This window comes from Pogona vitticeps, chromosome 2 (assembly GCF_051106095.1).
Source record: "Pogona vitticeps strain Pit_001003342236 chromosome 2, PviZW2.1, whole genome shotgun sequence".
Classification (NCBI taxonomy): domain Eukaryota; kingdom Metazoa; phylum Chordata; class Lepidosauria; order Squamata; family Agamidae; genus Pogona; species Pogona vitticeps.
The window spans coordinates 294757873-294781117 of record NC_135784.1 but is presented as its reverse complement, the minus strand read 5'-3'; the positions used below and the strand labels follow the sequence as shown (position 1 = coordinate 294781117).

At 40.9% G+C, this 23245-nt stretch overlaps 1 protein-coding gene across 1 annotated transcript in view; it reads right to left on the bottom strand.

Moving 5' to 3' along the window:
* Positions 1-5192: 5192 nt before the first annotated feature.
* The window catches only part of ADAMTS12 (ADAM metallopeptidase with thrombospondin type 1 motif 12), a 184402-nt gene continuing 166349 nt past the window's right edge, over positions 5193-23245 (bottom strand). The window contains exons 19-23 of the mRNA XM_072992863.2: positions 20496-21674; positions 13970-14122; positions 11695-11868; positions 9818-9971; positions 5193-5644 (exon numbers count right to left, since the gene is read on the bottom strand). Coding sequence (XP_072848964.2) covers positions 5478-5644; positions 9818-9971; positions 11695-11868; positions 13970-14122; positions 20496-21674 — 1827 coding nt within the window. The 3' untranslated portion in view covers positions 5193-5477. The remainder of the gene's footprint in view (positions 5645-9817; positions 9972-11694; positions 11869-13969; positions 14123-20495; positions 21675-23245) is intronic.

Genomic DNA, 23245 nt, shown 5'->3' with positions numbered 1-23245 from the left:
TGTCTGCTCTCCTTTCAGTCATGTTGGATGTAGATCTACAACAATGGTTCCCAACCTTGGGTAACCCAGGTGTTCTTGGATTGCAGTTCCCAAAAGCCTTCACCCACCAGCTGTGATGGCTGGAGTTTCTGCAAGCTGCAGTCCAAGAACACATGGGATTCCCTAGGCTGGGAATCACTGACCTGCAAGTTCATAGGATCATAGAATAAGGAAGTTGGAAGGGGCCTAAAAGGCCATTGAGTCCAACCCCTTGCTCAATGCAGGAATACAAACCCAAGAATATCTTTGATATCCTTGGATATCAATTTATATATAGGTTTTCCAATCTAAGGTGGAGGTTTGTTTGTTCAGTCGTTTAGTCGTGTCCGACTCTTCGTGACCCCATGGACCAGAGCATGCCAGGCCCTCCTATCTTCCACCGCCTCCCGGAGTTGTGTCAAATTCATGTTGTTTGCTTCGATGACACTGTCCAACCATCTCATCCTCTGCTTCTCCTCTTGCCTTCACGCTTTCCCAACATCAAAGTCTTTTCCAAGGAGTCTTCTCTTCTCATGAGATGGCCAAAGTACTGGAGCCTCAGCTTCAGGATCTGTCCTTCCAATGAGCACTCGGGGTTGATTTCCTTTAGAATTGATAGGTTTGTTCTCTTTGCAGTCCAGGGAACTCTCAAGAGTCTCCTCCAGCACCACAATTCAAAGGCGGTCAGCTTTCTTTATGGTCCAGCTCTCACTTCCATACAACACTACAGGAAAATCCATAGCTTTGACTATTCGGACTTTTGTTGGCAAGGTGATGTCTCTGCTTTTCAAGGTGTTGTCTAGGTTTGTCATCGCTTTTCTCTCAAGAAGCAGGCATCTTTTAATTTCATGGCTGCTATCACCATCTGCAGTGTTCATGGAGCCCAAGAAAGTAAAATCTGTCTCTACCTTCGTATCTTCTCCTTCTATTTGCCAGTAGGTGATGGGGCCAGTAACCATGATCTTAGTTTTTTTGATATTGAGGTTCAGACCATTTTTTGCGCTCTCCTCTTTCACCCTCATTAAGAGGTTCGAGTGGTATCATCTGCATATCTGAGGTTGCTGATATTTCTTCCGGCAATCTTAATTCCAATTTTGGATTCATCCAATCCGGCCTTTCACATGATATATTTTGCATATAAGTTAAATAAGCAGGGAGCCAATATATAGCCTTGTCACATTCCTTTCCCAATTTTGAACCAATCCGTTGTTCCGTATCCATCTCTAACTGTTACTTACTGTCCCACATATAGATTTCTCAGGAGATAGATAAGATGGCCAAGCATTCCCATTTCTTTAAGAACTTGCCATAGTTTGCTGCGGTCCACACACTCAAAGGGACTAAGCTATGCCTAAATGAGTCCCTTTGGTTCCAATATTCCCTCTGTCGTGAAATCACTGGCAGGTTTTAAGCAATTCATTTCTTCTCAGCCACATCTGTGTTATGGGAAACAACAGTCTCTAAAACAAAGATGTTCCTTATATGGAGCCAGCCCTGCATCTTTTGTTTAAGAGAGTTTTTCATATTTGGTATTTATAATTGTAGAGAGTATTTATAGACATTTCAGATGTAGATTTATCACAGAATGTTATGTGTGGTTTTTTTTGGACTAAGGGGTTAATCGGCAAAGAAATATATGAAATGAAAAACGATGAAAAAATATAAGATGCATACAATAAGGAAGCTAAAATACTTTGGTCATGCAACTTCCAACAAAAAGTAAAGACTGTTAGAACTGATTATTCAAGGAAAAAGAAGTAGGGAAAGACACACTTTAAGAAGTATATACTGTACTGTGTCAGATGAAGAATCTTGGAGGCAGGTTTCAGTGCAAAACACATCAGAACTTAAACCTGCTGCATCCAAAGTTAAAACAGGCATGATATAACAAGTGGTGGCTAGAAAGGAACAAGAAGAAAAGGGCAAGGTTTTTATTTTGTTTTTACAAGCATTTTCCGTTGATGAATTTCTCTGAAATGCATTAATGCAGTGTTTCCCAACCTAGAGGTCACAAAAGTGTTTTCTGGGAAGGTCACGGGGTCACCTTACTGTATATGTGCTGTAGTCCTTGTTCAATAATTTCTTCCTTGACCTGTTGGAGCCAGATATTAAAGTGGAATCACAGAATAATTGAGTTGGAAGGAGCCTGTAAGGCCATTGAGTCCATCGCCCTGCTCAATGCAGGAATCCATGTCAATGCAGATCTGACAGATGGCTGTCCAGCTTTCTCTTGAACGCCTCTAACACTGGAGCGCTCACCACCTCCCGAGGTAATCGGTTCCATTGTCGTATTACTCAGGGTGTACGTGTGAGAAAGGAGGCATTTGGGGGGAGAAAGAAGCCTCTACTTTCTGAGAAAGGATGACTTGACTCCATTGAAAATACCTTTTCATGCAAAAATGGTGGGGTGTGTGTGTGTGCTTGTGCATGTGTGTGTGACAGATTACTTGGCTGTTATAAAAGGGGGCTGCGGCTTAACAAAGGTTGGGAACCATGCATTAAGGGAACCATACTCACTTCTGCCAGCATCTTTTTTGCATTTGATCCTCTCCCTTTGTAGTAAATAGTATGATTGACATACAGCAGGGGTGGTGAACTGTATTTGGGTGACAGTCCAAATCTCTGGCCCTCCGCCCAATAAATGGAAAGAGGGAGGATGAGTGAAGTGCCATCCACTGGCATTTTCAAACACTACCTGGGAGCAGGCTATGGTCCTCCTCTTCCTTCTCATTGTGAGGCTGGGAAGGAAGAACACAGTCAGGAAGAGAACTGCTGGTATCTCTGATCAGTGAGGGTAGATGGCAAAAATCCTGCCAGGTTGGACTTGGGGGGTGTGTGTGGGGGGTCAAGGCTAATGGAGGAGAAAGGGTCTTTGGTGGGAGGTTTGACCTCTTCAGGCCAAATTAGCCTTATGGGATAGAAATTGCCTTTCCTGACTTTCCAGGATTATTTTAACAATCACAATTAGATACTGAATTCAACATACTTTAGACCCTCGGCAGTGCCATAGAAGTGTTAAGCCTTGTTATGTGTGTTCAGACGCCGTGATACTTGATAACCTTCTCCATTTGCTGAGATAGGTATGCAGCTTTCCCTTCTCACATCACAGCCTTCTAAGAGGCCATGTGGCTCATGATCCTTTGTGCGCATCAGATCTCGCACAAAAGATCTTATGCAGAAACCCAATTACAGCTCTTTCCAACATCAAAGAAGCCAGTACACTTTTCATTCTCACAAGGGGCTATAAAACATTCTGTATTTGACAAATCAAAGCAGTTTTAGAGAAAGGTATCACGTAACACACTTGAAAAAGCAGCACTAGCCAGCATTGCACAGCAACACTGCCCCAACGTATCTTTTCAGAGCAGACACAGATACATCTCCGCACACAGTACAGATATTTTTAGATGCCATGCACGCTTTAGCACCATAGTATAATAGCACCATACTCAACAACAGAGATTGCTCTGTTTACCTAGCGGTAAACATGTCTTCTTCAAGGCGCCACCAAGTCTTTGCAACTCTCTACACTGAAGTCTATGTTAAAGCATTTCCAATGGCCTCTAGTTAATGTAAGGACTTTAAAGGCTTTTATTCTGCAAACTCTCCTTATTAGCAAAACTGCAATTCATTGGAAATAATTGTATCGGGAATTGTAAAGTGATCTGATACATCATGGCAACCATACAGCCTCTCTAGGTCATATTAGATGACATGATGGACATCTGTGGTATGATCTATTCTGTCTATACATATATTTGCATAAACTGAATGCATAGAATTTTGCTTCCATTAACTTTAGCCTTCACTTGCTCAATCAAGGGTGAAAAACGCTCATTTGCAGTTGTCTCTAAAGGAAGGCATTAGAATGAACACAGTTTCTTCAGGTGTTCAGAAAGGGTTAATTTGAAAGTTTGCGCAAAGGAGAGAGTTCTAGTTCCGCCCTCCTGCCTGTCACTGTCTCCACACAATGACAGGCAGTCTGGAAAGGACACTGTCAATGAAATCAAGAACCCTGATTTTTCACGATCTGGAATGGTGTGGAGAGACTCCATTTGTGGCAAAAGTCTTCAGACCATTCCTCCCTCCTTGGAGATAGTGACAGTAGGGCTAGGATGCTTTCCCTGCTTACATTTTCAAACTGACTCATTCTTGAATCCCTGAATAAAGCTAACTTGATATAATACGACTTACGAACAATGTGGCACCACTACTTTTTTTCCTTTTTTCCCTTTTTTTTTTTGAGTGAGCCAAGAAGAGATGGAAAAAAGAGAGGGCAGAAGAAAGGAGAACACGGGAAAAGGGTAAATAGATGTGGGATGGACTGGGCTGCACAAGGTTGGTTGAGGTCAGGGGAAGGAATGATATGCCATTTGGCACGCTCCTCTCATCCGAACACCATATCGACCTTCATGTTGATTAAATCATTCATTTGATTGTTTGCAGAAAGTCAAGGGAAGTAAAATTATTTTTTTTACCTAGATCATCTTTGATGTGATGAAGCACTTTGATTAAATTATATATATATAATTTATATAATTATCTCATATATATATATATATATATATATATATATATATATATATATATATATATATATATATATATATATATATATATATATATATATATATATATATATATATATATATGAGATAATTATATAAATTATATATATATAATTTAATCAAAGTGCTTTGATTAAAGGCATATATATATATGCCTTTCTGTGTAAGAAACTGCTTGCAATTGTGATCAGCAATACACAGAGAGGCAAAGAAATATAAATTTTAAAATGTTAATGCAAGTGATTCATTGCATCAGCGGTGATCTAGCATATGCAATACAAATTTCACTTCCCCTGACTCTCAACAGATAACCAGGGGAAGTGTTGAATTTCTGATAGCCTGAAGTGGTTCCTAAGTCACTTCAGGATACTGGAAATTGACACTGGAAGGAGCTGCCAGGCTCTAATTTAGCCCATTCCAAGTGACTGCACTTGCTGGGAATGGACTAAACTGGAGCCCTCCAATCTGCACTCAAAGAGTAGAACCCCTTGGCAGGGGTGCAAAAAGGTTCAGGTTTGGGCAAATTAGTCTGGTACAGTAGTGTCCCCATATGGACACCATGACAAAAGAATAGACCCACCCAACCCATCATCACACAGTGGGGCAAATGGCTGTGTGAACAGGCTCTTAGTAATAGAACAAAATAATAATACAAAACATTAGAACAAAATAAACCCAATGATCTGAATCTGAGCTAAGGTTACTCTGGATTTGGAACAGATTAAAGTCACTGGATTTGGAACAGATTAAAGTCACATTAAAGTCACTGGATTTGGAACAGATTAAAGTCACAGTATCATAGTTCCAGACATTGTGGTGGGTGAGGCACTCCTGCTTAATAGCATTGCTTAGGTTAGATTTCTGATTTGGCCTTCTTAGTTCTCGGTCACTTTATGATCTGAGGCTTGACAGATGCCGAGGTCCTCTTTTACTAACAGTCCAGGGTGTCTTGCATGTGGAGCAGCACTGCTTCTGCACAGATGGCACCGAACATTTGCCGACATCCCTCACCCTCTTGCAGAAATTTGCTGACAGCCTGTCTTTTCTGCAAGCTGACCCTGCAGTAAAACATACGTACACCCATATGCATAAATACATTAATACCATTTAGTGCTCATAGTAAGGCTTCAGAAGAAACAAAAGAAATTAAATGACTTATTAATCACTGCTCTGTCACTCAGTCATCGAGAACTGATCCATATTATGCGACTCAAGACAAGTTGAGGAAAAGAACATGAAATGGGTCATGAAATTAGGTGATGGACTTGGAATCATGAGCATCTATTCATTAGAGATTAGATGCCATTGGGCAGAATCTACTGGAGTCCATGTAAGATTTGCATAACTTGCTGTGGTTAATTCTGACTAGTTGACAAGATGTCAGGGTATGTTTTGGTCGCATGCCTGATCACGTCTGACTGTACAATACCGTGTTTGCCCAAAAATAAGACAGGGTTTTATATTAATATTTGCTCCAAAAATGCATTGGGGCTTATTTTCAGAGGATGCTTTATTCTTTTAATGCACAACTATCTACTACAGTCATGTCATCGTCCTCTGGTTGCTGCACAAGGGTGGAGGGCGGGGTCTTACTTATTTTGGGGATAGGGCTTATATTATGAGCATCCTGAAAAATCATACTAGGGCTTATTTTTAGGTTAGGTCTTATTTTGGGGGGAAACAGGATATGTACACTGGCACCTCATCAATTAGCTGCAATTAGCCACAGCAAGTTACTTGAATGTTGCACAAACATCAATAGGAACCTAACATTTGAGAGCTGGAAGAGATCTTAGAAGGTCCTATAATCTAACCATCTGGTCCAATGCAGGAATCTTGCAGCTAGACTAGGATAGGAAATCTGTATTCTCCCCTGCCTGGATGTTGCTGGACTCCTGCATCCCCATCAGCTTCTGGTAACAAGATCAACATCAGGGATAATGGGAATTATAGTACAAGAATATCTGGACAACTGTAACTCCTAAATAAATCATCCCAGACAAATGGCTCCCTATTCTTTGCTTATGTGCCTCTCCTAGAGGGATAACAGCCTTCTCTCATACGGTTAGGAAGGTAGGTTCTAGGTGAAATCTAATAATATCGAGACCAGAATAGACCAACTGAAATTAATGGTTTTGTGAGTCACAATATCTATGGATTTCAACAGGTTTACTATATCTCAGACTAACATTAGATTTAGCCCCTAATGAAGCCAGAAGCTACAGCCCTCCAACTTCCACTCACTGGTCCTGAACCAGAAGTCTAGGGCAAGGACAGATGGTTTTGCTCCACCTCCTGTATGCTGATCCTTCAGGTATCTGAAGATGGTTATCTTTATTTCCTTGAATCGTTCTTCTCTGCTGCTCAGCTAGTGCAGAATTGGCAGCCAGAACTGTACATGGTTTAACCAGGCAGAATATCATCAAACTAATTCTGAAAGAGCTACATGGGCTGCCTGGTTGATTCCAAGCCCAAATCAAGGAACCGGTGTTCACTTTTGGAGCAACTCTCCCTATACCAGACAACTCAGAAATTACGATTTTTGGGGCAGACTCGTGATCAAATATATCATGTATAATGTGGATCAACAAGGGAAGAGGCCTTCTTGATTGTAGTTTTCACATGGTGATGCAAATGGTGTCAACATTTACTGATCACCAAAAGCATATATGGACATTTTGACTTCATGAATAATAAATTTTATTTACTTATCATTTGCTAAAACATTTTAAAAACTGCAGTATCCAGAAAGCAAAAGGTGGTTTTAAAATGTTTTTACAAATAATATATAAACAAATGTATTATTAAAGAATGCCAAATGCCTGCACCCGCTTTGTATAAAATTAATTCCATGTTTCAGATAATTATACATTTTGTCTTCATTCTCTTGTATGTATTTACCCTGATCCAGCTCTAGCATCTATAAAATGTTATTTTCATATAATTAGATGTGGATGGAAGATTTGAATGCAAGCACATGTTATTGAAACAGCCATCATCCACACTCGGCTGCATATGTAAAATTCTATCTGATTTTGGCTTGCAACTGTTTATCTAGGAAGCATGGGCAGATACAGAATCCTGTTTTTGTCTACAGCTTCTCTATAGGGACGTGGTGGCACGTTAAGCCGCAAAGCCTCTGGGCTGCAAGGTTGAAAGATCGGCAGTTTGAATCCATGAGGCGGAGTGAGCTCCAGTCGCTTGTCCCAGCTCCTGCCAACCTAGCAGTTTGAAAGCATTCACATGAGAGTAGATAAATAGGTACCACTACGGTGGGAAGGTAATGGCATTCCATGTCTAGTCGTACTAGCCACATGACCACAGAAACTGTCTATGGACAACCGCTGGCTCTATGGCTTGGAAACGGGGATGAGCACTGCCCCCTAGAGTCGAACACGACTGGACTAAAAATGTCAAGGGGAACCTTTACCTTTATCATCTTCTCTGGATTGTGGCAACTATGGGTCAAATCACACATTAAAGTAAAAGTATATCTTCTTGTCTTAGAAACAAAGCCACAATATCTCAAATGACTATAGATAAACAAAAGCAAGCTCATTTAAATGTGGGTTGAGACAAGCTTAGAGTAGAATACAGTAAACAAGTAATTTTCTCCTATTTGCTGCTAGACAGGGAGTCGGCACCTCAGTGTGTGAGAACCTATGTTTGTTAGTCTATCGTGTCCACATTGTTCCTGACTCTGCCATCCATGTACAGGAATCCTTTTCAACATACATGGAAAAGTAATTTTAGTGTTTGCAGTTGTCCATAATGATAACACTTGTGTACTGTGAACTCAATGTTGACTTGTGGCAACCCTTTTCAGAGTTTTCCAGGTAGGAAACCCTGAATATCCAGGATACTCAGAAGTGGTTTACCATCTCCTTCTTCTGGGAGCATCCTAGGACTGTGCATTTTGCGTCCTACGCAGGCTGGCTCTTCCACCATGAGGACTCAAACGCCCAACCTCTGGCTCTGCAAGCAGATAGCAAACTACTGAGCTATAAGACCACCACAATCCTGAATATGGCATTATTCACTGTTTGTGCCATGATTTTAATACCTAAATCACCACCACCTTGGCATGACTTCCTGGCATTCCAGTTTCAAATAAGTTTTAGCCTAAAGATTTGGGGTTCTCTAAATTTGTTTTGGGAAGCAAAGCTGTTACATATCTAGGGATGATTGAGAAAATCTCTGTGATTACTGAAGCAAGCTAGTCAGATCTGGAAACACCTGGCAAAAGCAACAGAATGCAATAATCTTTCAAATTGTGCACTTCTTTGAACTTTTATGAAGCATTCCTCAGCTCAAAGTTACAACATCATGTATTTGAAATGCATATTTGAGTAGAGATGGGATATTTGTATTTGTGTCCTAAGTGAGACGAATACAAATATCGCCACCACAGGTGGCTTGGCCCTTTCAACCCTCCCCTCAGAACCAGTCCGGTCTACCCACAGGACTTTGCATGGTGCGTGGAGCTATCATCGGAAACATCAGCTGCTTAGAGTGGTCGAAATGACTAGATAGGCGGGGTATAAATACAATAAATAATAATAATAATAATGGCAATCATGTAAGTAGGCTGACTGGCACTTCCCCGCCTTCCTGTGCAGCTGCTCACTCTGGCACGGAGGTGGGATGATGAGTCTCCCTGCTCAGCTGTTGAGTGGACAGCTGCACAAGGAGGTGGGGAAGTGCCAGCTGGGCTTAGTTCTGTGCTTGGCGCAATCTTTCCGATGATGGCCACACACGCCACACGAAGGTCAGTGAGTGGACTGAGCTGATTCTGGGGGGAGAGTCAAAAGGGCCCAATCCCTTTGTGGTGGTGATATTTGTATTCTTCTCCCCCAGGAGACGAATACAACTATCCCATCTCTAATTTTGAGATAAAACATATCTCTGCTTTAAGATACAATAGGCTGATACGTTCATATCTTCTGAGAACACATTCAAAAATATATTGCAAATACATTATGCTCAAAATATAAATTTTAGTATATAACTGAATATTATTTTTTGTTGGGAGTTTCACCTTAAGTTAAGTGATAATTGGGGAAACCAAGCAGAATGGATAAACGAGCAAAAGTCACATATGTGGTGAACGATTCACCTTTAGACATGTATTTAGCAGTGTTGGGGGGGGGAGCCAGAGCATCTCCAATGTGGCAGCTTGTGGTACAGAATTTCTGAAATTTGATTACTCTTTTATTTTTTTTCCAACGGACCTGGGCTTGCCACACACTCGTGCAGGTTGCACTTCTGAGAGCCTGGAGGTTTGGTCTTGTGGTCACACATGTTCATATCTTCCACCAGATGGTCTTCCATGCTAATGCACTGCACTGCTCTTTGCTGGAGACCTCCACCACATGTAACAGGGCACTGGAAGACATTGAGAATGACAACGCAAGAACAGGTTTAAAGAACAGGACAGGAACTGTCATGATTAATTAGAGCAAAGGGTTAACTAGTTCAGCTTCCAAGGAAAAGCAAAAAAGAAAAGACGGAGAAGCAATGAAGGCTGAAGAAAATGGAAAAAAAACCTACCAAAAAAAAAAAAACCCACACCAACCCACAAGATATGAAACATATCTTCCGATGCCAGCAGATTCTCTGACATGGAGCTACAACTTTCCTTCCACTTTGCTTTGCAAGAGCTGTTTCTGTATGCAGAGTTAACAGCTTGTAAGTTTGTGTGGAAATAGGATGTGTGCTGAAAGTTCAATCCAGAAGGTTCATTCCCGGTCCGGCCAATATTTTCGAACTGCTTCTGTCTTCATGAGGCTCTTTTATTTTTAATGTACTTTGTCGTCAACACTTTCAAAGCTATGAGTCCGACTAAAATCTATTTTGCAATGGGATGGATATTTACTACCTCCTCATTCCTAAAAGCTAAAGAGGTGAGATCTGAAGGAAGAAAGGTTTTCTGATACTTAAAACAATTCCCTAAAGGTGAAACTGCTGAATAGATAGAGGCATGGCTTAGAAAAGTTATTTTTGGGGGAGTAACAGAGTCTCTGAGTCAGTAAAAAGATTCTGTGAATTGTAATTTTAAAAGGTAATGTCCCCAAATGTGGTTTTTAACAGTAGAGAAGATTGAGTCAGCTTTCTGACTCTGTTTTTCTCTTATTCTCCCATCTGTCTCTGCTATACACTTTTTAAAAAAGAGGCATGGTGGTGGCCTTAGGAATGGACTTCAACAGATGGGAAACCTTGACATCTGAGCGTTCAGCCCAGAGGCAGGCAGTGCATCATGGCCTCTCCCAACTGGAAGAGACCCTTGTCCAGCAGGCCGAGGCAAAGAGGCAGTCCTGAAAGCAGCAAAATCAGGGAGCTGGGCAGGGGACAGATTGTATTTGCCTTCAGTGTTGAAGGGATTGTCACTTTCAAATTGGCCTTCTCAGCCACACTAGATGCTGTTCCAAGACCTCTAATTCAGAGCACATTACCATAGTCTCTCGAGACTGACGAGTGCCTAACCTAAATGGTGGTGGTACCAGTCGTCTGGGATGTAACATATAGGTCACGTGGACGAATGCAGCTATCATCAGGCTCAGCCACCATAGCTGAGAGTGAGAGATTGTGGGTGGTTTATAATCCAGTACTATCTGGAGAGCTAAAGAGATGTTTAGAGGCATTCCTGAACTGGCAATGAGTTGGCTTCAGTGCCCCTTCAGCATTGGTATAATGGCAAATCTGGACACGTGTGCTCTACTCGTCCCTCTCCTCAAAAACTCAGACAGCCTCTAGCCTAGATGGTATGGCAGAGGATGTCTTAGTCTCTATTACTCAGAAAGTCCCAGAGCCTTGACCCTTTCAGCCCTGGTTTTGCTATACCACAGCCCTTTGCTCTACAATTTTATGATTCTATGGTAAGTTGCCCATCCCTGTTGCAGAAGATTCCAGGATTATGTGCAGCAACTGACAGTTCTACATAAAAAAAAAAAAATGCCCTGACACTCCCAAGAGGAACAGCAAAGTCTGATTCCATAATACTGTAATGGTGTGCCTTCCTTCAAGATCAAATACATATAAATGTCATGGATTGTGCTCACAACTGGCAATTAATTGCTTGACCCAATAGCTTGCCTTAGAGATAATATACCTCATTCCAGGCCTCCGCATGCCACTCAAAGCAAGGTTGTTTATTGCAGCTCGTGTTCAGTGATGGTTTGCGTTCGACTATCTGGCAATGAAATGGCCTCAGGATTCTATTCTCACGCACATCAAGGCAATGAACATCACGGGTCTTGAAACCGCCTCCACAGCTGGAAGAACACTGTGAAGAAAAAGAGCATGAAGAAGTTGACTTCTGGAACTGCAGAAGACTCTGGCAGGAATCTGTGGCCAACCTGTCAGTAGAGATATCATTATCACCATCGTAGAACTGCAGAGCTGGAATGGATCATTGAGTCTAGTCTCTGTCAAGGAGACTCAACAAGGAATCACACCTCTGGCTCCACAGTCAGATGTTCAAATCATTGAGCTGTCCAGCAGTTTGTACTGTGGCCTAGCGAGCAGAGTCCTGGGTTTGAATCAGATACAAATCCCTGTTTTGTCATCACTGACTAACCTGGGTCCAGACTCCATTTCCCAGGCTAGTCGAAGGGTTATTGTTTACCCCAGGGAGGATAAAGGTGGCTTTTATGGTACACAACATATGTTAAGGGGAATCACAATATAAACCTCTACTTTTCTCAGATGAGATTGAATTTTTTTGGAAGCTTTGTTCTTTCTGGGCAAGTTTATAAGAGCTTTTGTACATTTTTCACATTTTGGAACTCTGTGTGTGTGTGTGTGTGTGTGTGTGTGTGAAAACAATTAGCAGAAGTACACAAAATACAAAGGGGAGTAGCTTCTCAGGGATTCACTTCTGCAGGGATTCACTTCTGCACAGCTAACATTGTGCAGGGAGTTCCACTCTTAAGTGAGATGTCTGTTGCACAACTAGTTACAACTAGTGATTACACGTCCACAAGCATTAACACAAGACACTTCTCCAAACATTAAAACCACCAAAAAATTACAGTATTATTATTTTGTCTGTATAGACCCCAACAAGATATCGGCACTCGTATTATGCACAAAAAAGTTGTTTCTTTGAGTGAACTCTCTCTGTCTCTTTTAAATAATGCTACTGACAGAAAAAAATGCTAATCTTTTTGCATTCGTTGGCAACTTTTTTAGTCTGGGAACTGTGACATTTTAAAAACATGCTTTCCCCTAGAAGATGAGTGTTTTCCCCTAACACACAACGTTTTCCCCTCCAGGTGCACAAATTTTTCAAAGCTAATATCTGACAGATCAGATCTGCAAATGAAACTACTGCTCACAAAGCTGCCAAAGAACTAGCTGAGTACTTCTACCTTTTAAAAAGTCCATTGAACAAGAAGATGACAATTGGCACTGTTGAATGTTTTGTGTCATTCCATAAAGATTAGTCTAACAAACATGCACATTCTCTCTGAGACTCAGGATATGATCACATGGGGAAATCTAGACCATGTAAGGAGCCATCTGGCACAATCTTTCCCCTCTCAGTCACATGACACACAGGAAAATGCACACCAGCTTGGCTCTGATCCTTGCCTATACTGAACCGTTTGGTCCTGCTGTAGGACTTCTGCTTTTTGGGGTTGGGCTGGAGTATTTCCTGACAAAAGGAAGGGTTGTTTAAGGGAGATCGCTCCCTTTCTTGTATGATCAGTCATTTCCCTTTGTAGTCATCTTATCACACTCTAAAGACTTGCCTTCATTGCAAGGAGAAAATATGTTATACAGTTTCCCATTTAGTATGTCTGGATGAACCAGAGCATGGTTTACTTTATTTACACAAAATGAAAAAGGAATGGGAATGGAAAAGGAAAACAAGAAATCTCTGAGGAAAGTTCTTAGTCTCTTAGTGGCTTAAAGACAAGAAGGGTCTTCTTCTTGATAGTAAATAATGCCTGAGTTTCCTATATTAACAACAGGCTGGCTAAATAAAAAACAAACAAAACATGAAATTTAAAAATAACAGATGCAACGAGACCTCCTGTTACAGAAATAAATGCTTCATAATTACATTCATAACGCAGTTGATACTTCCAAACAGACAATCGATTTAGATTCAATGTACCTTTCTACTTTCTTTCTTAATGAAATGTCAAGCAACTTAGTTTTGTGACATTGAATCCAAAGAAAATAAAGGACAGCGGGAATATCTCCATATTGGGGAACGTCTTTGATTAAGATATTTCTAAACCTATTTTGCAACACTGCTTGTGAAAAAAGTGTTTAAATCCTCTAAATCAGAGCCAGACAGGTTGAACTCTTTTCAGTGTCATGAGAATTTTTTTAAATTCACCTGGAAATTAGGAAGAACATGAAAGACACATTACCTTGCTCCAGTTGCCAGTTTTCCACTGGGCACATGGGCGCAGGTAACACCTTCGTGCTGGTTCAGGCTTTGTAATGTGCTGGCAGTCTGACTCATTCTGTGTACTGCATTCCACCTCTCTCCAAAAGGCTCCCCCACCGCAGGTGGTGGAACACTGTAAAAACAGCAGAGGGGAAGTAAAAGAAGCCAGTCCGGATTTTCTTATCTTAATTACAATGCCAGGATAGACTCTTGAGATGCATCTCAACAGCCTTATTTGTAACTCCGGGGAGCAGAGAGTATATGGAAGAAGATCATGTATCCTATGACTGATATGAAGCATCACATTTAATGCAGACACAAATTAAAAGAAAACCAGAGTATCTGAGAACAGCAACGGGCCAAACTGTCTTCCCTTCATTAGCGTGTTGTGTGCAGTCTTTTGTGAACTTTGTGACATTTAAAGAGTAAAACATTTTTGCAAACAAAACTTTTCCTCCAAACGTACCTCTTCAGTTGCTGTTCTCTACTCCAAATCCTGACACCTCAGGAAGATAATGTTGTACTCCCCTTGTATTCCTAATATTCCTAGTAAATATGCTTTATTCACCTAGTATTCAGTACTTTTTCAAATCTGAAAGGTCTTTCCCGTTATTTATAATTCCTCTGGTCAACTTCCCCCATTTCCAATTAGCCTGAAGACCAAACTTGTTGAAGTTGTTTCAAAGAGAAAGAATTTCCTCATGTGAATAAGATTTGTGTAGGAATATACATCCCATTTAGTACAGTATAGAAATGAGGAGTCCTCCATTGTTAGACTTCCAAGCCCCATCACTCCCGGCCAGTATGATAGGAGCTGAAGTCCAACAACATTTGGAAGGGCAAATACTCACAACATTTGATGCACTAGGCTCTTTACATGTCTGTTTTGGTGGGTGTACGCATACTACAAAATGAAATGCATAAATAAAATGCATCAGCATCAAAAAACTGGCTAAGACTATATGGGAATATTAACTTTATTCCTGCAGGGTTAGGCAAGAGATCACAGCTCAGTGGCAAAACACATACTTTGAACATATGAAGTCCTATGTTCTTTCCTAGAATCTCTGTTATAAGGAGATGCTCAACAAGTAAACTGAAGAAATGTATACCCCAAAACAAAACAAAACAAAAAAACAAACACAAAAACCTGTGAATGGAGAGGATTCAACTTACTTCCCCTCTTTCATATTTTTTCAAAGTAATGCATAAGTTGAGACACAATGATTCTTCCAAGGTTCGTACTTCCCAGCCTTTGCAACAGCATCCAATCGTGTTAGGATCTCTACTGACGCAAGCATAACACAGTACAGGCATGGCATGTTTTTTAAGTGCAAAAATGTTTTACATACTGTATACTTTCTGTGTAATCACCTTAAGATCGATGCAAGATAGGCCTGTATCATTACCTTTATGTTATGGAAGAAGAGTTTAGGGTTGAGAAAGACTACACCTTCACCAAGCACTCTTGGTAATGCCATGGGTTAGGTTTTAAAACAAAGACCTCCCTAGCCTGAAGCTTAGTACTCGCTCCACAAGAGTGTGACTACATCGGAGAACTGAATCAGAATGATTTGGCTTGGGTTTGATTTGATTCAAAGCCTGTGTTATGTTTTTAATTGCAGCCAGCATTTGCACAGAGACTGCGAAAGGTTCTGGGAGTTCACCATTTGCACTGGATGCGATGCAAGTCACATTCCAGCCCATAGCATCCCCCTTCGTTCCTGCCAATCTTTTTATGGCAATCAAAGCTAAAAAAGAAACCCCTTCCCGGTCATATTGAAATCTGCATGCCCGCACACACACACACAATGGGATCCCTCCTCCTCTCTTTCTCTCCATCTGAACTTCTGCAGAAAGTTCAGTCCTGTTTTCCCTCCTCTCCTTCTGGGCTCAGGCAGAGAGAAAACAGGCATGACTTTGAAATGCACAATCACAGTATTGGGATTCCTTCCTTCACCTCTTCCCTTGGATTTTTCTGGCAAAAGCTCTTTCCAATTTAGTGTTTCATGACCCCCCCCTCTCCCCTTCTTCCTCTTCCTTCTGCCAATTCACTTCTTTGCTTAATGAACCCTGCTCTGCTCCCTTTCACACGCACTCCCCCAGACAGAAACACAAACACGGACTATTCACACATATACATGCTGGCAAGAAGTCATCCGACACCTTCCTGCAGCCCCCCCCCCGACAATAGTGGTCAAGGCACTAAGTGCTGCAAGGACTTCTTTTATCTCCCCCCCCACTGCTTTTCCCACTCTCTGTCTTTGCCTCCCTCCCACTCCTTCTCCCTCTCTACTCCAGCTGGCGCTTCTGCTTCCACCCTTTCTTCCTTCTCTACAAATACACACACACACTGTCCTAAACAACAAAAAAAATCCCTTTTGAATCCTTCCAGCAATAAAAAAGTAGAAGCCCTCAGGTGGGAGGGGAAAAGCTGCCTTGTGAGCAAAAAGCCCTGATCCAGCCTTTGCATCACACACACCAAATTCACTTATTTTATAAGTGGAGCAAGTCCCGGGGTATTCAAAGTCAGGCTTTAGGTGCCATTTCTGGGCTCAATTAACCTATAAAGCCCTAAACGCTTGGGTCCAAGCTGTCTAAAAGACCCTACCTCCCTTTATAAGCCTGCAAGTGTTAAGATATACAGGGAGGGCCTTTCCCTTCAGTCCCACGGCCCCCAGAGGAGCACTTGGTGGGGACATGGGAGAGGGACTGCTCCCAGACTCTGGAACTCCCTCCAATGAGTAGCTAGGCAGGCCCCAGCTGTCCTTCAGCAAGTAGGCAGCGACCATTCTCTTGAGGCAGATTTTTCTTTGAACAGCTGGTGCACCAAGGGGATTTTTAAAACAGATTTTTTTTCCATTGTTTTACTTGTGCTTTTGATATTGCATTTTAAATATATCTGTTTAATGTATTTTTCATATTGTAAAAAAATATTATTTAGCTTTTTAAATACCATAAGCTACCATGAGTACATGAGGTGAAAGATGGCATATAGATATTTTAAACGAACAAATAACTAAATACAATTATGCCAGATACTTGTGACTGTGGCATGCGACTAACAGCTGGTGTGCTGTTCCCTACACAGAATAGCTACCTCAGTATCTTTGTATTGTCTGTATCCGGTCAATGGCAGGTCAGTATGAATAATGTTAATTGCTGTTGCAAAATGTTTGACCCACAACTAGCAGACCTGCAGTTTAGCTAACTCTAATATGGATGTTTGGAGATGAGAAGACAGTATATGATTTTAGAGGCAGATGATATGGAAGCTTTGTGGGGGAGGAGGGATTCAACTAACCTCTCCCATCAATATATCCTCCACAGAAGGAGAAAGGTGATTCTTTCCTTCTCTCTAGCCCCCTGTTTACTCTCAGATCTGCAGTGGGAGAAATCGGTTTGGAGGAATCTCCCAAAGCAGATTGGCACAGCATTTCCAAGAGAGAAGGAGAGGTCTCATTTCAAGAGCAGAACTCATTATTCAGCACAGCATTTACCCTTCATCCCCCTTAAATCTTACCTTGCAAATCTCCACTTACATCCATACAAAACTGAAAACCTTTCACTCATGCAAAGAATACAATAGGAGCATTCTCGTTCCTGACAAATTTTGCTTGCTCTGTGAGATATTTTTATTTTTTGCTTGAAAAAGACTTCAAATGCTGTGGCTAAGCGAAATTTATTTCCTTTTCTTTTTGCTCCAGCTAAATGAAAATTCCTTAAAATCAAGCTTGAAGCCCTTGATAGTTAACTAATCTGGTACTATTTCTGCACTAAGTGGTTTTAAAAGGGATGGAATGCCAAGCATTTAATCTTAACAAGCACTGTGGATAAGTCTGACCTGCTTCCCCTTCACTGAAAATGGGAAATCCTTAAGAGACAGCAACAGCTGTACAGAATTATTCCATTACTCTGCAAGTCTCTCTGGTACGCTCTGCTCATTGTCTTGACAATTGCATGATGAACTGCAAAGCGGGAGAACATCAGTTTCTTCCCTAACTGCTTTCAGAAGCTGTTCTGAATTTCTCATTGAGCAGCCCCTCAAGAGTTCCCCAAGTGAAATATCGCTCGGTGTGCTAAGAAGCATCTCTCAGCCATTTCACATGGAGTGAAAATGAATGGTGCCTGCATGTGACTTCCCTTTTATAGTTTGTTTCCAAAATTAGGAAGATGGGTTACTTCTGAGATTTGAGCAGCAGAGCCAAAATATCTAAGAGAACGTTCCTGAAATTTTTGTTTCTCACCCACATTCCCCACCCCAATGAATAAGGACGCTTGGCAGAACTAGCTATGAATATTCTCTACCCTGTTTTACGAGGAGCGGCCATTTTCTCCTCATATTGTCCGGAAACAATGGCAGGCATTGTGGAGAAAACGGTAAGCATGATGCTCCCTCCCGAACAAGGACAACAAAAGAAGGGGGCCAAAAAGCAAGCAAGCAGTTGGGCTACTGTAACCTCAAAGAGTGAGCCCATGGCAGAGAACATGTTTAGCCATCTCCCCAGTTTTTCCTTTCTGAGCAGTGATACATTTCCCCAGTTTATCTGTCCCACAAATAGGGTGGAGCATTTCAAGAAGTTCTTTGCACACAGCTCTAGTTTTATATATCACCACCACAACGCAACTTCTTCATTTATGAGGACTAGAGACGAAGGTATTCATATACGAATATCCCCACAGAAGTGGAAATAACTCACGATTTCGATGCTGCCACTGACTCCGCAGAGGCTTCCTATTGCGCCATTCTCCGCAATGGGTTAGCCACTCTTCGACCTAGCAGAGAGGTTTGTTTTCCCACCTCCTGCCAGGACTGGGTAATTGATTGCAGACAACGGTGCAATAGGAAGATCCGATGAGCTCGCATCAGTGGCGAACTTGTGAGTGGACAGTCCCTCATTATTTCCATCTGTGCGAATATATACAAATACCCCCATCTCTAATGAGGACAGATAAAAGGAAGTACTTCACAGAGTGCAGCAGAGTTAAACTCTGAAATTCGCTAGCAAAAGGTGTAGTGATAACCACTGTGGTAGATAGCTTGGAAAGAGGATCGGACAAATTGATAGAGGATCATGCTACGGGTGGCTAGATATGACATTCCAACATCAAGAGAAAATATAATCACAGTCATAACTGCAGAACAGCAGAGCTGGAAGAGACTCTATGGATCACTGAGTCCAGCCTCTGTTCCGCTACTCAAGTCTCGGAAATTCTGTGGTAACTAGATACAAGGTTTTCATTTGCCTTTGAATGCCAAATGTTTTTATGATATATCTGGAATTCTGGAAATTTGTAAAGGTATATTTCTTTTCTGTATGGTTTGTCTAAGGACCATAGCAATAAACTGACCGACCGGGCCCCTGGGAAGGAGGCACAATGGAGAAGCAAACTCCCAACCTCTGGCTTCGTAGTCAGATACCTAAACCATTGAGTTTTGTAAACAAGTTTCTGGGGAATATGATTGGGGAGGTACAATTGTGCCTAACTCCTCTCTGTAGGCTTTCCAGAGGCATCTGATTGCCCACTAGGGCAACAGAATGCTGGACCAGCGTGGCCACTGGTCAGATCCAGCAGGTTCTTATCCTAGAATTACTGCAGGGACAGGGGACCAGGGCATGGTGTGCAATCCACACTAATCTACCACATTTCGATGTGGTACTATACTCAGTAATGAAGTAAGAGGCAACTGTCAGTCCGGTTGATGACTATACTTGGAAACAGAGAAAGCAACATCTTTCAAGGAATATCTATCTGCTTCCAAAGTCCAGAGCTTGAAAGGAGTAAACTGGACAACCATCGCTTTGATTTGGATTCCTGCCTTGAGCAGGGGGTTGGACTTGATGGCCTTATAGGCCCCTTCCAACTCAATTATTCTATGATTGTTCTATATCATTATTTTGGGAGCATAATGGAAGTGGGGCCCTTTTAGCAACTTCAGTCTCTTAATATTTAGTCATATCATGTAGCAATTCTCTTAAAATTAATGTAACAACTGCGTTTTATGGAGTGTTATCATTTTAACACGTTTAACACTGTGACATTAACAAACTAATTTTCTTCAACAATTTAACACAAGATGTTAATACAGTTAGCACGATACACTAACATTTTTAAGCTCCCAGCATGATCCACCTAAACAGTTTTAACTCTCCTAATTGCTATAGCGTGACAGACGTCTTCTGTACTTTCGGGATGTTCTGCTGTAATCAACAAAAAGTAATTACTTTGTTCCTTGGAATTTAATAGCTATCATAAAATTATGGCCTCCTGACATTTTTATCATTGAATGCAGCTGTAATTATAGATCTGGAGAAGCTTAGAAGTTAACAAAAATAATTAGAAATGCTAAAAGGCTGGTTTGCAGGGTGATGCACACACAGAAAATAGTTTTTGTTAGGAATGCAGTGAAAGACTCCGTTTAGAGGTCATAATGGTAAAAGTGATGTGAATACCATAGAGAGTGACTTGGATTACCATGATCAGAAAGTAACAGCCATGCTCACCTTACTCCAATTTCCAACTATCCAGTAAACATCAGCGTGGAAACTGATGGACTCACTTGGGTGTTCTGGGTCAGAATTGTTTGATAACATTCTCTTGAAATCATTGTCCTGGTTCTCTGGCATATTGGCGTTCTGAAGAAATGGACTTTCTGTGGGCTGAGTGGATGTTTCTTTGGCAGACGGCTTAGATATTGTTTTATTTTCTGACTCATTTCCTGTTATATCATCTAACCATGCTGGTTGATCTATATATGGATCTGCTGTTACAGGTGTATTTATTTGTACATCAAGGTCTATGGGAGCTACCGTTGTCAACAAAACATCAATCTCTGGTAGTGGAGTAACAGACGCCAGGCTAAAACTATCAGGATGATATTCTTTTGATGAAATTTCTGAAGTCTTGCCATGGACAGTAGTAATAGATTGTCCCGTTTCCCATTCACTCAGGATCTCTTTATGTTTTGTTACAACATCAGTATGATTAGGCCCTGCCTCAGGGACTTCAGTTGAATGATGAAACATAGGAGTTATAACTCGAGACATGGGCTCAGTGGTAAGAGAATTCTTGTTTACAGAGTCACCTTCTGAAGAATTGCATGGTTTTATGACAGAGATATTCCCTATATGTGTAACGTTTGTCAGATTCAAATTATTTGTAATAGGTCTCCAAGTGCTAATTTTCAATGAACGGTTCTCACTAAAAATGGTGGAATAATTATTGCTAATACTTGAAACAGTAGAATTACTTTGTAAAATCTTTATTTCCAAGTCTTCTTGTGGAGAAGAATTCGTAAGGCCAAACAAAGTGGGTGTTGAAGTAACATTTATAGGCTCAGGTGTTGTTATTGTTGTTGTCATCATTGTTGTTGTTATCATTGTTGTTGTTGTTGTTGTCATTGTCGTCATTATAGTTGTTGTTATTGCTGAGATTGTTGGCCTGGGTTTTCGGGTGGGTAATGTGTTTGAAGGTCCACTTCTGGGATTGGATCCCATTCTCCAGATTATCTTTCCACCATGAAGTTTGTAAAAGGGTATCAGTGGTCTTCTGGTGGATGGACATTGCTGGAGACCACACAAAGCTTTGGAATGAGGTTTCTTTGAAATATCACATGGTTCTCCATTGTTTTTGGGACAGGTGATGTTACGAGTCCGTACTCCTCCACCACAGGTAACTGTACACTGCAAGATAAACAATAGTTATTTGCATATTTTATCAGTTTTTTTCTTCATTTAACAATTTTGTGCTGATGCAAAACCTGTATGCTGCCACCCTGTGTTACCCATCAGAACTCTATCTGGAAATGTTTTCTGGACTGGTTTCATCTGCCCAGGAAAGTAATCAAAGCCTTCGAGAGAGGAAGTGCTAGAAAGATTTCACATTTGGATCTGAACCTTTCTCAAATTTCATTAAAAAGGCCCTTGGAATTTCTTAATGAGAACCAGAATTTGGAAAAGTTACATTTTTGGGCTGCAACATCCAGAATCCCCAGCTACCTGAGAGATTTTGGTGTTGCTGCTAAACCAAGCTGTGAATGAGATATCTCGCTTCACATCAATCATCTTGAACTATGCTCAACTCTTTGATACAAATCCACTCTCAAGAGCAAACTGATCACATGCCAAAACAAGACATGCTTTTAATCATATATGGCTGGGACACAAACGAACAAAGCAGAACCAAATGCTGTTGGAAAATTTGGCCTAGGGGACAGAAATGAAGCAGGAAAATGATTTGTAGAGTTCTGCAAATCCAACAATATTGCAATATTGCAATGCATGCTTCACAGTATCAAACAGATGGCTATACAAATGGACATTACCAGATGGTCAATATACAAATCAAATAAATGAAGTAACCGGAAGCAGAAGATGGAAAAGCTATACTCTCTCTGCCAAAACAAGACCAAGAACAAATTATGTTAATATCCACTATCAGAATAAATTTAAAAAGAACACTAAAAATTGTAGTGTCAAAATATAATTTAATTAACATTCTTGATGATCTTATAGTCCACATAAAGAACAGATTTGCATTTGACCGTAAGCCAGAAGAACTGTGCCGTAAAAGCAGAGCTACTAGGGAATGCAAAAAGTCAACTCCTGTAGTAAAAAGAAAAGAAATACTTAGATGGATGACAGAAGAATTAGATTTTTAAAGGACAGGAGAGAAGTGAAGCAAAAGGTGACTGAAATAAGGCTAAAACTCTGAATTCAGTTTTTCAGTGACTGTCATGCAGAGAAAAAGATAACTATTACCACAACCAGTGCAAAGAAATAAAGGAGAACAACCAAAGGGGAAAAAACTTGCAGTTCCAGAAAATGAAGTGAAAGCTGCTCTGAAAGCACTATGAAGAAATGTATCATCAAGGTAGATGGAATACCAATAGAACTATTTCAAGCCATAGAGTTCAAATCTGTGAAAACCCTAATAAGCATATGCCAACAAACATGGAAAACAAAGTCATGGCTCACAAATTGGAGGCAACATTCAATCTGCATTCCCAAGAAAGGAGATGCCAAAGAGTGCAATAACTATAGGACCCTTGCTCTGATTTCCCATGCAAGCAAAGTGATGCTCAAGGTGTTGCAACATAGGCTTTTACCATATATGGAACAAGAAATGCCTGACATTCAAGCTGGATTCCAAAAAGGAAAAGGCACTCAAGATCATATTGCAAGTATCTGCTGGCTATTGGAATGCACTAAAGAATTTCAGAAGATCAGTCTATGCTTTATACGTTATAGCAAAG